Here is a 15,441-nt window from a genome sequence, read left to right on the forward strand (position 1 = left end):
CCTCGCGCCCTCGGTTCCGTCTAAGGATGTACCCCCATAGCTGTTCCTCAGTGGAGCTCGACCCCAGGCCTTGGCGAGCTCTGGCCTTGCCACCTCTCCAAGCACTGACGCAGAGAGGGTCCTCAGGTGCAGCGCGTCATCACCAAGCCCCCGGCGCTTCTTTGCATTTTGCTTTTGGTCAAATCTGTATTTTGAATTCTTAGGAGACTGTCCAATTAGAAGTTTACTTTACAGCCTGGGACGTCCCAGGGCTAACCCTGGGGCTCGTGGGTCCAGCTGTAGGGCACCTGCACTTGGCGGCGCTTTCCGCAAGTGGGAGAGGCTCTCCCGACAGCTCCTGCGGCCCAGCTGGCCCTGGGGAGCGTGTTAGGCAGCATTCCCTGCAGGCGTGAAGCTTCGGTTCCTGGGTGAGAAGGACACCCACGAGGACATCCGGCCAGACCTGGCGACCACCAGGCGGGACGGGAGCTTCTGGCCAGGTTTCCGGTGTTCTGAACCTCAGGAAGAGGTGGTCTAGAGGAATGAGGAACAAACGAGAGCCACAGGCACTGACAAGCTTAACAACATTAGGCGTTTATTATAGTTTATAGAGCCATGTTACACATGCTTGGTGCTCCAAACTGAGTTATCATTTAATGTTTCTCTGGATGCAAAGCCATCTGATGCTTGATGCAGATGCCTTATATACTACAGTTCTGCATCTATGACCTATGAGCTAAGGAAAAACCAAGGACAATTCCAGAAATGGCAAAGAACACTTAAGAAAAAGATGTCCATGAGACTCAACGCTCAAGTCCTTAAACTGGGACCAAGAGAAGTCAGCAGGAAGTGAATCCAAGTAGTTTTTCTCTATGGTCTGACCAGTCACCATCTGCAGCTACCAGAGCTCGTAGCAGGTGCGGGCCCTGTAGGGAAAGAGGCTACTGTTTTGTACTGACACCCCCACCCTCCATCATGGACCCAGACACTGCGCAGGCCCCAATTGCGCCGCAAGTAGAACCTGGCACAGCAAACCCCTCACTGACCCTGGCAAGCGCCATTTCTTCCGGCACCTGAGCGTCTTTAATGACAACAGTCAATCTGAGTCAAATCTGTCACTTGGTGGGACACCAGTCATCATGCTTTAGAAGAATACACCACACTCCGGCCCTGCAGCCCCCCAGAATGCTGGCTGGAAACGTGGGAGCAGGGGGAGCTGGGTTGGCCCGAGCTGACAGGCAGCTCCCACCTTCTTGTACCCCGTCAGTGGGGAGGAGCTTTATTTGCCTGATGACATAATGCCAAGGTTAAAGGGGCAAGCCCTTTCCTGCTCTAACACCACTGGCCTGAAGGGTCTGAACTTGAACTGTCCTCAGGCAACATGAAATCTGAGCCATCTGAGCACTAACAGGAGTAAATCCAAGGTCAGGGGCAGTACAGGGGAGCTAGACCTCGCCAGCCAGCCAGCCAAATGCTTCCATGCCAGCAAGACTGACGCTTAAGGGACAGAGAACCCGTTCTGTAAGGAGCAGGCACTCAAGTGCGCATCCAGAACTCCAGGGCTCCTGGGAGTCTGGGTTTCCCCACCTCCTGGACTAAAAATCTGGGGTGACTGCACCTCCCAGCACCGCAGGCATCTGCACGCTGAAGAGCTACTTCAACTTCACTAATGCCAGTGGGAGCTGGACAAAGGGCCACGAAGTCAGTGCCCGCCAAGGGCAGGAATCCCCGTCAGCCCAGCACGAAGCACAGAGCTGGCTTCCGCAGGCCAGCAGAGCAGCTGGAAGTCATGAGGTCTTGCCACCAAGCGGATACCTGTGAGCAGAGAGCTCACCACTGTGACCCCGTGGTTCTGTAGTGGTCAGAGGTTAAAGGAAGAAAAGCAGCTAACAGAATAAAAGGTTAACAAAATGGATTCTGTAATCCACTCTGATCCCCGATTATAGAGGAGTCAGAAAACACAGGGAACAGATGAACAACTGTCTGTAACTGGTGTGTGTGTGTGTGTGGGGGGGTAGATTGGAATCAGGTACCAATACAAAATCTGTCTTTTAGCGGGCCAGGTTTTCCTGTGCCGTGGATATAAACTCAAGTTTGCAACCAAGCTGAGTATGCTGAGCAGAGTGTAAACATGGAAGGCAGGGACGGCGCGAGCCCCTTAGCAAGCACTCTTAAAGAACGCAGGCAGAGCAGGTGCCTCTCTAGTCTTCCTGCTGAATGAGAGCGACTCTGACAGATTCTGTGAAGAGATGAACAAGAACTCTGCTTGGGAACCCTGGCAGGCACTGAGCATACCATTCCAAGAAGGGGACTTAAGTTTAGCAAAATAAGTGTCATCTAAAAGAACTTGTGCGTGAAGACCAAATAGGAATCAACTTGACTTTCCTCAAATCCTCAGGCTTGAGTTTAGGCAAAGCACACAAACACCATATGAAACCAACAGCAGGGATTCAATGTCACCTTGGAAAATAAATGTCACTCTAGGGTGACTTCTTTATACAAATATTATGCTCCCCCTGAACCCACTACCAAAAAGGGGGAAATAATAAATTCAAAAATATAAAACAACATCTTTTAAGTGTAAACTTATCCTCTGGAGTTTTTATATTAAATATGCTAGAAACATGCATTTATTTCAGCTTGAATATAAGAAAATATGTCTATCAGAATTACTTATAAATCAGAATAATCCTCAAGACAACTGACTCACTGTTAGAACACCATTTCAAATTTTAGTAAATTGTATCTTTTGCAAAATTATAAATTCTAACCACAAGCAAAATGGCTTCAAGTTAAACCCAATGAGAATACCACTACTCTTGAAATTGTTCATTTCTTAGTTTCTTACACTACTGCAAATTGGGAGTGCCATGTCAACGAGGAACTTGTACATCATTTTTCTCAAACCTCACATTCAACTCCTTACAGAAATTAACTGCAGACTCAGAAAAGACACATGAACAGAAGACAGTCAAGAGAAAGGAGGGCTTTCCACTCAGAGCCAGCGAGGGACAGGCGAGACGACCGAAGGCATTCCCGAGGGATCAAGGCACACAGGAAAGGGGACCTCTGCCTGCACAGGAGCTCGGTGCCTGCAGTCAGCGCGCAGCCCTCAGAACCTTCCCAAGGGCTCCCCCCGCACAGGTGGGAGTCCAGAGGGCGGGCCAGAGCCAGCGCCTGTGTGGCCCAAGGCAGCTCTGGACTCCTAACACGGCCACCGGCTCCCAGGGCACTCTAACCTGGCTACGCTGGCACTACTTGACCTGACAGCAGGAAGGGAAGGAAGGAATGGGCACAGCACGATGGTCCTCAACGGAGGCCTCAGTCCCAGGCCGAGTCAAAGAAGTAGGCGTCAGCATCCGGGCACTGGGCTTCGGACGGGACCTCCATCGGGGTTTACTTCTCTCCTGACTGCCAGATACGCAAAGCCTGGCTGATGCAGGCAACAGCAAGGGTCTTCTGATTAATTTAGCTCCATCGAACTACTCAGTGGATTACAGATTCTAAATGAAATTTTTAAAAGCGCAAATTGAATTTTCCTTTAAGATTCAGAAGGCACTTCAAAATTCTGCAGAGCCACAGGATCACTCTCATTAGATGATCAATCCTCGGGTACAGGACTGATGTAGAAGCTGTAGGAAATCGGGCAGTCTTTGACCTGACGATATCCTGGGCATTTTGTAAATAAATCTCTGATATTAGCTAGTTTGTCATTTAGCTTGCAGAGTCAAGCCTGCAGCACAGAAAAAGTATGTTTGCATTTTAAATAAATGGGATTTTGCTATATCATGGCAGTTTATAAAATATTCTGAGTCTGAAACCTAAGTAAAATTAAAAAGTAATCGTACATTGGAGAGGTCACAACATGAGAGGTAAAGTACTCACCGAGTACAGTTTTCTAATAACCTAAATCACCTGGCCAATCTGGACTCAGTACCCATTTGGAAGTATGGAATTAATTTTCTGGTGTTTAACTGCCTCACCTGCTAGCATTTAAGGACTCCACTAGATGGAAGATCAAAGGACCCCAAACCAAAAAACTAAAAAAGTCTATAATGCTCTCCTGTAAGACAAGCTGAAGCACCTGCCGGTGCTGCCTCTGAAGGCAGTCTGGGAAGTGGAGTGCCCAGTCTTCTCCTGTTCGCACCCACTGCCGCTCAGCTCCTTACCTGAGCACGCACACGGGCCACGTCAAAATGGCTTCAGTCAAACATCTGCTGAGGGTGCTAAATTCAAAACCTTATCACCAACCAGCCCGGGTCGGGGTGCTCTGAGGTAGTTCCTTAACTCAGGGTGCCTGTTACCTACACTCGCTTTCAGAATTCATAACATGTAGGAAGTATGAAGATATCCATGCATCTTTTAAATCACAAATCACTGTACTTGAGTACAAAATAAAGGAAACTTGAGTTGCTTTATTTAGCTTCCAATTTCTGGGAGGCTCAAGAATTATAATTATCCTAGACAAAGAAAATAAGACTGTGCTTACAGATCTTTTTCTGCCATATTCTTTCTTTAGGATTGCTATTTTATTGTTGCCCTTTCTGTTACATGGGATGTACACATCAGGTGTTAAATGGTACAATACATTCTACAACTGAGCACCACTTTCTGTAACTGAACAGGCAAAAAAATTACACTGAACGTCAGCATCTGGCAGTATTTTTTTTCGGAAAAAAAAAGTGACTAAAATGGGTTTAAATTGATTAACACTATTAAATCACATCTAATATTTGATACTACATGATTCAATACAGCTATACGGTACAATTATACAAAATGTGTTAACATCAAAGAATACAACCAAAATTAAGATAGCAAACAAAACCTATATAACTTTTTTTTTTACAGGAAAATACTTTTGAAGTATGCATGTAACTGCCCATTCTTTTAAAGAAAATCTACTGCAAGCAAAGTTATCAACCTCCAGAAAAATCACACATAGCATTACTAAGCATATCCCCAAAAAGTGTACAATATGCACACTTGGAAAATACAAAATTAAAAAAATTGTAAGCAACAGGTGAGCTTCATATTTATAAGAATGTGAAAAGAAGTCCCATTTTTAGCACTGTTGTATAAAGAATTGTCTTTTGATGCGAAGTTCATGAATTGTCCTCCTGTTGGGACCACACTTTACAAAAACACCGTTGTTTTTGAAACGAGATTACAGAGCAAGATAGAGCATCTTAGCAATGTCATCTTATTAAAGTTTTTTTTTTTTAATTTTTACTACTTTATCAAAACACGTCCCTTAGGTGTGTAGGATTCATTTTTTTAAAATTCTTTCCTAGAAACAATATACAAAGGAGAGGCATATTTATTCCCAATCACACTCCTAGAAGATGCTTCCCGAGGGCGAGAAGAGTCTTCTCTCTCTTCTTTTCACTGGTTGTTTTTGGCCTTAGCATGTGTTAAGATGTGAGATTTCAGGTTAGTTGACTGAGCAAACTTCTTATTACACCCATCGAAGGGGCACACATACGGCCTGTCTCCAGTATGGATTCGCACATGTGTGCGTAAATTGAAGTCCAGTGAAAAGCGTTTCCCGCAGCCTTCGAACGTGCACTGTCGAGGAAAGACCAGAGAGATCAACCCATGTGGCAATTGTGACCCGACCCTGTGAGAGTCAGGAGCTCACTGCTTGGCCTATTTATTTTACCAAACATTTCTCCTCCTTGCCCTGGAAGAATTTTCTAGATAGATTCTAGAATCACTGGGCAGGTGTCTCTAATTCCACATGTTGGACAAGTCCTAAGACACATGGATTGCCCTCATGCAATGCTTAAATACATCAAAAAGAGAAGCCCTTGGCAAAATACTAGTTACATTTACTCACACAATAGAACTTTAGGGAGTCCCCTGTCAATGAGATAGTAATTAAACATATTAACTACAAAAAAAGAAAAGAAAGCAAAAGCAAAAACAAATTATTGCAACTCCACTGGGAATGCACTTCAGCTTGCTCTTGCACAATACTGTTTTTCTCCTGATGTACTTAGTACATTCCACAAGCACCCAGACACATTTTGTCCCCAGAACCATGAAGATTACGTACGGGTTAGTCAGAAGCCCAGGCAACCCTCTTGCATGATTCATTGGGGCATGACTTCTCACTAAGGGAAAAAGACATCTCCAAGAGTGCCCAGCCCCTGCTTCTCAGGCTGGTGGCCCCACACCAGCCCCCAGCCCACACTCAGTGCTCCGAGTCAGGGTGGTACAGTGGGAGGAGGAACTGGCTCTACCTGAAAGGGCTTCTCTCCAGTATGAACCAGTTGGTGTCGTTTTAGTTTTGAGCTCTCAACAAAAGCTTTGCCACATTCTGCACAGACGTGGACTCTGGGGCCGTGGGTGTGCAGATGCTTTCTCATGGCAGAGTTATCCCTGAACATCTTTGTGCAGCCCTTAAAAGAGAGAGAAGCTTAGTGGTTCACACTGCAAATTGTTAGAAAGGATTCAACCATTTCAAAGACACAACAGCCTTTACTGACATTACACATGACAACTCCCCACACCCTAACAGACATATACGAATGCCCACAAAGAGCTCCTTTACCTGATCAACCCCCCACTTTTCATTTTACTTAACGTTACATTCCAATATTAATAATTTATTAATAATAAGACAGTTGAAAAAGGTCTTATCATCAATGCAAACCCCTTGTTTTATAGATGAGGAAACTGTGTCTTTAAATAGACTTGCCCAAGGTCACGACTAGTAGTAGCCCAGCTGGGAGTAGAACCCAACATCCTGCCTCACCAAGTATATTCCCCCAAATGAAGTAACAGAAGCACTGATAAATAAACGGAGTTAAAACAATGGTGGTCCACCACTACCTTTGGTGGGCCCCAAATTCTGTGCTGCAAGAATGGGCTGTCATGCTCCATCGCTTACTGTTCCCTCTTCTCTCTTTTGCCTCTTTCCCCTTCTTGACAGAGAAAGAAGCAAGAGGGCCTCCAAGGAATGGCAACTACAGAAGAAATTTATTTTGTGAGACACTAGGAAAAGAAAGAAGCCACAAACTGTCTACCAATGCGTGTGGACTGCGGCAGATGGGTATGTGGTGCTCAGAGAAGCATGTCCTCAGCAATTTCTTCTGCAGTTGTTACCCAACAGTGGAGTGGTTGGGGGAATGAGAAGACAGCATGGCAGAGGGACAGCACAAGTCAACCACCAGACAGCTCCACAGGCAACAGTGAGGGCGAAAGCCACTGTTTTGTCACCTTGATCTCTAGGCTGAGTTGCCATTCGAAAAATGGAATTTTCAAAAAAATTAGTCACAGAGAAGCTTGAGATGATAGGCACTTAAGGCACAACTGTTTTCAAATGTTCCTTTACTTGTGGTCCAAACGGACCAAAACCCTCAAATTAAGAGCACTAAAAAAAGAACACAGACCACCTGTAGGTGCAGAGTGCTAAGAGAGGACATCATAAAATCAACTGACCCCTCTCCTATCATTGCTTTTAATTTTTTTTTAAATTTTTTTTGAGGTACCCTGGGGGGGGCAGTGATTGAACCCAGGTGTTCACATGTGGGAAGCCGGCGCTCAGCCACCGAGCCACATCCGCTTCCCTGAGTTGGTTTTTATCATTTGTCTTTGTTTCCTCAGGAACACTGGGAACTGAACCCAGGACCTCCCACATGAAAGGCAGGCACCCAACTGCATGAGCCACATCCACTGTCGCTTTTTCTTTTTTTAAATTTCATCATTTTTAAAAAAGTCTTTATTCCACTAAAAATTTCTCTCGTTTCTCTGCACCTATATGATACTTCATTTTTCTGTTAGTTTTACATTCAAGTTTGAAAACAGATCTTAATCCCTCAAAGCCCTTTGCAGGTTCTCCTCCTATTTTAAAGATTAACGACATTTGAAAACAGTTAAGTACCTCTCGAATGATATATAGGTAACAGGGCAAATGGAAAAATTGCAAAGGAAATTATGAAGTCTTATTAAGCTTATTTCAGCAACAACCAAAATGATTTCCGTATTTCAATTATGAGCCTTAGATCTCACAAAGATCACAAAGATCACAAAGACACAGCCCAATGTTTTAAGGTGGAGTTACGAATTACCCAGAAAGAAGATATAAAATCTTAACATAGTATATTCAATAAATAGTAATAATAAAAGCATTCACACTCTAGAGTAACCCCATTTACTATTAGTTAAATTTAAGTGGTCTTTACTGAACAAAAATTACATCACAAAATAGTCTCTTGAATTTAGAGACGAAAGACTAGTTTCCTCACTTGTCAACTATGAAGATGGAAATAAAAATGCATATTTCTTATAAGCACACTAAAATTTCATAACAGTTTAATGAACACTTTCCCCCTAGCATTACTTACTTTATGAGGGCAAGCTATTGTTCTTGGAGCATCATCTTCTTTAATTTTTCTTGGCTTCATTCTTACCAAAAAAAAAAGAGAGAGAGAGAGAGAGAGAGAGAAAGAGAGAGACAGATTTGTAGGAGTGGGTAGACTTAACTGGCATAAATCATATAGTCCCTAAAATGTTGTCTTTTAAGTACAAAAGCTAGGGTTACATAAAATATTTCCACAAAGGGCAAGGGATGAGATAACTAACATTACTGAATACCTAAGACTGCTAATTACTATTCCCATTTTACAGATAAGGATACTGATTCTCAGAATGGTTGCGTGGTATGCCTAAGGTCTCAAAGCTAGTAAGTCGGTGCAGCTCAGAATGGCATTTTGATCTATGTGATTCAAATACATGCTCTTTCCTCCAAATCCTATAAAAAAAACACAAAAGATCAACAGCCCAGACAACCAAAGATGAATCTCCTAGTTGGAACAAGGCACGGTATGCAAAACTAGCTGCTATAATAATAAAGATGCTTTATAAGAGGGTATAAATCCCTACATAATTGGTTAAAAGAATAAAAACAAAGAGAGTCCAAAAATGGATCATACTGGTATGAGAAGATCTTTATTTAAGATTTACCTTCTTAAGCAATCAAGGTATAGAACAGTTGCCTTTTAAACATTTATGTATAAAATAACTCGAGCCACAAACACAAGAAATTAACATGGGGTACCTTTGGGGAGGAGACATTAGAAACTGGCAAGATGGACCTGTTTGAATCATATATTGCTTGGGCTGGGTAAGGCTGGGGAGACAACAAGAGCTTGGCCCACTTCTCGAGGTGGCAGGAAGGCCCAGAAGTTTACATGTGCCAAGGGTCCTAGTGACACGGGTGCAGGCAGGGAGAACCCATCGGAATGACTATCCAGAGAGCTTGCTGCTGCTCTGGTGATTCAGCTACTTGCCATTTCCACTGAACCAACCTTTGATATTTTGGAAAACTTTCTTTCCAAATAATCCCTATAGATTTCTGTGTTGTACAGGGGTGAGAAAATAAAAGAGTTCCTAGAAAAAAAAAAAATTTAATCCCAGAAAGACTCTTTTCCCCTTAGTTTTGCCATCTCACACTCCTATGTAAGGGCTCATATCTGATAAATAACTAAATTGATGATTCCTTAACAGTAAGAGTTAATCTAGGGGAGCAGGTGTAGCTTAGCGGTTAAAGTGCCTGCTTCCCATATATGAAGTGCTGGGTTCAATTCCCAGTACCTCCTTAAAAAAAAAAAAGTTAAAGTTAAATCCATCACCACCTTCTTATTACGAAATATTATTTCTGCCATCTTTAAGTTAAAGGCCCTACAAACATTCTTTCCTTTTCCTCATCCTTAATCTGGAACAGGGATTGCTAGATGCGTCTCATTTTATTAAACCCAAACCCATTAAAAATCACCTAGCTAAACTTTATACCTCCTGGAGCAGTGCAGGGGAAAACAATGTATGTGTTACCTGGAACTTATCTCAATGGAGTTTGTTCAAGATTGTACATATCTTCTACTTTAAATTTAATGGGAATATTTTGAATCTGGTATCCTCTCTAACCCCAACCCTGTAGATACATATTACTTCTTATAATTGGCCTGTTATCACATTGCTGAGCAGTTATTTTCTAAGTGCTTACTGTGTTCAGAGTTCTGGAGTAGTCTTAATAAACCTGAGAGCTTTGGTCTGAGTTCACAAGCTAGTTAGGACAAAAATTCTGGTGCCACATGCCACCTGGAGGTTGACTGTGTTTGTCAGAATGGACAGAATGAGACTGTACACTTAAGAGGATGAATTTTACTATATGCGAATTACATCTAAATAAATCTGACTTTTAAAAATCCACTGGGGTTGACAATACATCAGACTATTTTTTCCTTGATCCACCCATCTTGGGGCCCAAATACTATTTGTATGTGGAGGGGGGAATGGGATCGATGACAGCAAGGACAGGGGTGGCACAGTTACCCAGAAGGAAGTGTTTTTTTCTGCATAAATGTTCTTATACATTATTAACTGTAGTCCATAGCTCACATTAGGGCTCACTCTTTGTGTTGTGTTCAATGAGTTTTAAGCATTGTATTTTTCTTAAAATATCATTTCCTAAATGTGTTAGTATTTAAAATACAATTATATATATTGATTTTGAAAGGGGAGGGGGGCTTTTAAAAGAGTCATCTTTTTTTAGACTAGAAGAGTGAGAATTTAAAATGTATTTGTAATGAACCCCTTGGCATTCAAGGAAGCAGTTGAAAGTTTAATTCCAATCACTTTTAAATTCTCTGGCAAATCATCCTTCTTCACTATGAAATGACAAATGTGGTAGTAAATGCATATGAACATAAAACACTGAAAAGGCCTTTTTCCAAAAAAAAGGGTACTTAGGTGGAAAGTGCTTTGTTTTGTGAATAAGGACTAAAACCACATATTGCGACTCAGAGTAACTTCTCGGCACCCCACCCCGAACTATTCAGAAGTAACCGAGGTCTGAGCTCTTTACTGACTAGGATACTTTACAAAGACCTTTTGGAACCAGAGGCACCTGGGACAAGAGCACAGGCACAAGGAGCCAGCCAGGAGAGGGTGTGGTCCTGGTGCTGACCTCAAGCTTCATGACCTTCAGCAAATCACCTCACGCCCCAGCCTGGTTTTCTTTCTCTGTAAAAAGGTATATTACCTACTTTAGAGAGCTGTGAGGATTAAAAGAGATGATGTGTGCTAAGTTATTATCACAGCTATGTGTTAAATTGGCCTATCTAAAAATGAATTCATTCTTAAATGTTATACCAGTTATGCCTAACAATCTAGGAAGTTCTGATGTGCCCAACAGCCCCCTTCAACTGAAGAACTGAGGGGCTGGAGAAAGAATGGCACAAGTAAAATAGAAAAGATTACATATTATATGGAAGAGCTGGGACCAACAACAGAAGTTTACTGTTCAAATACAATGGAGAGTAGGCTATGACATGTTTTTGTGCAACATCTCATTCTGGCATATGTGGAAGGAACAATGCTGGAACAGTTGGGACACTAGGACCCAAAACTGCAGAACATCCTGGCAGAGTTTCATAGGGCATCATGTAAACCAAAAGCTCAGATGAAACATTCTTGAGGTAGTGGTTCTTATGAAAATAAGTGTCATCCCTGCAAAAACAAGCTTAAGAGTTTTACTTCTTGACCAGAACTACCAATTTTGACCTGTGTTGGTGGGGCTTAAGAGAGAGAATTCCCTGTGCAATAGAGCAGTCATTGGAAAGCCTAATTCACCTCCATTCTTTGTACAAAGAAGAATGCTGCTGTAGGCAAATGAGATAAAGTTGTAAAGGCCAAAAACTATAAAGCATAGACAGTATATTCTTGTGGAATGACACTGAAGAGTTTTAAGGTACATTTACCTCTACAAATACATTTCAAGTCAGGGTGGGTAGTGAACAAAAAAAAAATAACCAATTTCAGATTCACCTATTTATATAAATACTATCTGTCAGAGACCACTCATTATCTTTCTCTTTCTAGACAAAGGTTTTCAAAGGGCTAACTTTGGTTGATGAATATACATAATGATTGTTGATTTAATTAGGAAAAAATTTGCCAGGTTCCACTCATTAATAAAAGTTTAAAAATTTTTTTATTATGGTAACATAAACATAACATAACATTTTCCATTTTATCAACTTTCAAGTATACAATCCAGTATTGTTAATTACATGCATAATGCTGTGCTACTATCCATTATCAAAAACTGAAAACTTTACTCACCCATAGTCCTACCTCCCCAATCCCAGGACTTTCAAATCAGTCATTATTTCTTATACTCAGCCACGAACATATGTAACTGTTTGACTAAGCAGTCTAAGCTCAGTGTGGCAGCAACCTGAACAGTTCCACATTTTTGGTTAGGTTCAAGTCTGATCCAGTACTCCCGCACCCCACTACACAGAGAAGGGACAGGCAGGTAACATCCCACCTTCACTATGCTAACAGCTCAGATTCAAGCGTTGTCCAGGAGCCACAGACTAGAAGGGGTTGTAAGGCATGAGTGTGGGCAGTAGGGGTGACAATAAGGACAGAACAAGTGCTGTGCATTTTAATAAGCGATGGAGACAGAGCCTGGCCCCCCAACAGTTTGATACTTGGTGCTTCTCTGTCTTCAGCTTTCAAGAGGCTTAGTCATCAATTCTGGGACCTTAGGAAAATCCTACTCAACTGTTAAATACATTCTCAAAAATGTTGAAGATCTAACAAAATTCAGCACCCCAAGCTTAAATATCTCGTCAACATCACTGTCCAATTAGAGATTGGTTTAGATTACCTTGATCTTCAAGAGATCTGACAGAGGGATAAGAGTAAGCCCAATCCTCAACTCATCTGCAATGTCCCAACCCTATATTTTTATTCTTTATATGTCGTCAAGGGGAGCAACCTTTCATTCTGTTCCTTATATAAAATCAAAGTAGATTATACGAGAAAAAAGAATACTTGATTATGCTGCCAGATTAAATGAATTTTCTTTATAAAAATTGCTTTAAAATAACACTCCAGCAGAGCAGGTATAGCTCAGTGGTTGAGCACCTGCTTTACTCGTAGGTCCTGGGTTCAATCCCCAGTGCCTCCTTAAAAAAAAAACAAACAAAAAACAAAAAAAAAAACACTCCATGTCGAGCATGGTTTTCTTAGCTCCCCTGCCTTCCCTGCCTTTTAGGGAGTTTGACTGCCTTATCATTTTTTCTGTGAGAAGCCTCTTTCCATACCATTTTGCTCTTCTAGCTTCTTATACACTCTACCTACTACTGAATGAAACTGACTTTTCTTGAAGAAATTCTTCCAGCCCACGGAATTCCTGATTGTTTTCCAGCTTGCTGCACAGCTATTTTCTTGGTTCTCTCATCCTATATTCTCTTTGATGTTCATCCTCATTTTGCTGGAATATATCCTCAAGTAATCTTCTCAGAAAGAGTACATTCAACATAAAATGGATGCTTAGGGATCTAAAATTGTCATTTAATTTCACTGGCATTTAACTGACAGCTTTGCTGAACAAAGAATTCTATGTTTATAGTAACTTTTCCTGCCTCCATTGTCTTCTAATTACCTATTGCGTGTTGAAGAAAAGTCTCACTCGTGACCAGTCTTTTTACCATGGAAGCTTTTAAGTTCTTTATCTTCAGTGTTTTGTGACTACCTGGCATGAGGTCCAGTCCCTGTGGGTGGCCCACTCCCTAAGAGTGAGGTCTAAGGCAGTCAGATCCAGAGACAAGGTCATGTACAAACAATAGCAACATGCCCCAAGGTCAGGACTGAAACCCCTCAAAATTTGCTGTCCAGAGGATAGGGGACAAGTTCTCCATTGAGGGTAGACAATGCCAGGACCCCAATACCGAATTACTTCTACTGCTCAACACCTACAGGTCCTTTCTTCAAAACCTTTCCATAACCTTCTGCTCCTCCAATCAAAGTACTTCACAATACATAATACAGCGAGACTTTATTAGTCCCTCCCAGACCTTCTGGAAACCACCCCCCTTCACTGGCTTTGTGATTAGGTACTGTTTTGAGTCTCCTACTTGTCTGAATGCTCCTATTTTATCAGTGCTTCCTCTTACTCTCAGAGCACAAGGGTTTTCCCAAGATTTTTTGCTGAGGTCTTTTCTCTCCAAAACTGTCCTCCCCTCAAAGACCTTACTGCTTTCATGCTTTTAGATACCCCTCACCAGATGGCCCCTGCTCTAATGTACTTCTGAAAATTAACTCAAGTTCAGTATTTGTTTTTACTCCAATCTGGATGTTTTATTAGCATGTAAAACCAAATACTGCCTATCATGAGCCTCAAGAACCAGAGCCTTCTCCCAAATTTCTGTTACACAAGGAGTGAAGCTGATAATGTCATTTTTGATTCCTCCTCTTTTTGGCACAGGCCTTCGTTAGATCTCTTTCAACGGACTTTTTCCACTTCCTGGTTTTACCTGTACCAATACCTGGATACAGCTGAAAAAGTAATTCTCTCAAATTAAAGCTCTGATCTTGCAGCACCCCCCCTCCCCATTATAGAAGTTGTAGGTTTAAAGAACCATCATGCATACAATACCCCACCATTACCACCTTGCATTGATGTGGAACATTTGTTATCATTGATGATAGCACATTTTTATATAAAGTCCATGGGCTTAACACAGGCTTCACTATTTGTGTAGTATAGTTCCATGGATTAAAACATTTTTTTTTATTCTGTTACCATATACTAAATAAAGTCCACATATCTTGGCCCAGTCTTCATCAGCCTTAATGATTTGGCTTCAATTTACCTTAACTCCAATGATTTCCCTGTTAAGTCAATTCCCACATCAAACATTCAACACTTCAAATTTATTTTTCTATTAGGCTCAAGCACGTAGGCTCCACTGTGGAGCCCTAACCCTGCCCCCAAAGGCCATCTCTGCAGGTCAAAACTCGATGTTCCTCATGACCCAAACCAAATGTCACCTTCTCTACACAGCTTTCCTGGATCCCTCTGTCCATCTGCATTCTTGAGATAGCATTCTGCATCCTCACTAAATTCTGAGTAAATAAGGACAAGCTGATGAACTTTAAGAACATCTGACATCATCAAATACTGTACTTGCTTCAACCTGTCGAAAAAAACTCAAGCCTCACTGCTGACTATGTCCCTACAGATATAGTTATTTTCCCCAGCTTGGGTAGAGGGAGAAATTAATATATGAATCACATAATCACATCTGAAATACGAATGGCAATGAAATCTGGAACATAAAGCCACTAACAAAAAGAGCCTTAATTATTTTATTAAGCAATGATAAACTAAAAACTAAAAATGTATATTCCCTATAGCTATAGTTTCACTGAAATGAAGAAAAGGAAGTTTCCTTTTATTAAAACACAATTGGCAGCATATTACTGTGCGTATGACTTACAGCACTGAATTGTGTGTGAATATGGCTGAAAGGGGAAGTTTTGGGTTGTGTTTGTTACTAGGAGGAAAACTAGAGGAAAACCACGGGACTGTGCAACACGATGAACCCTGTGATGGAAGATGACTGTGGTCAGAAGCACAAATTTAAGAATGTTCTTTCATGG

General features: G+C 41.8%; 1 protein-coding gene across 4 annotated transcripts in view; it reads right to left on the minus strand.

Moving 5' to 3' along the window:
- Window positions 1-552: 552 nt before the first annotated feature.
- The window catches only part of YY1 (YY1 transcription factor), a 40,076-nt gene continuing 25,187 nt past the window's right edge, over window positions 553-15,441 (minus strand). The window contains exons 4-6 of one of the 4 annotated variants that reach the window (XM_058291678.1): window positions 8,331-8,391; window positions 6,225-6,383; window positions 553-5,547 (exon numbers count right to left, since the gene is read on the minus strand). In XM_058291678.1, coding sequence (XP_058147661.1) covers window positions 5,365-5,547; window positions 6,225-6,383; window positions 8,331-8,391 — 403 coding nt within the window. In that variant the 3' untranslated portion in view covers window positions 553-5,364. The other 3 variants (XM_071213690.1, XM_071213691.1, XM_071213692.1) reach the window with 3 other exon arrangements.

The sequence above is a fragment of the Dasypus novemcinctus genome, chromosome 3, assembly GCF_030445035.2.
Source record: "Dasypus novemcinctus isolate mDasNov1 chromosome 3, mDasNov1.1.hap2, whole genome shotgun sequence".
Lineage (NCBI taxonomy): Eukaryota > Metazoa > Chordata > Mammalia > Cingulata > Dasypodidae > Dasypus > Dasypus novemcinctus.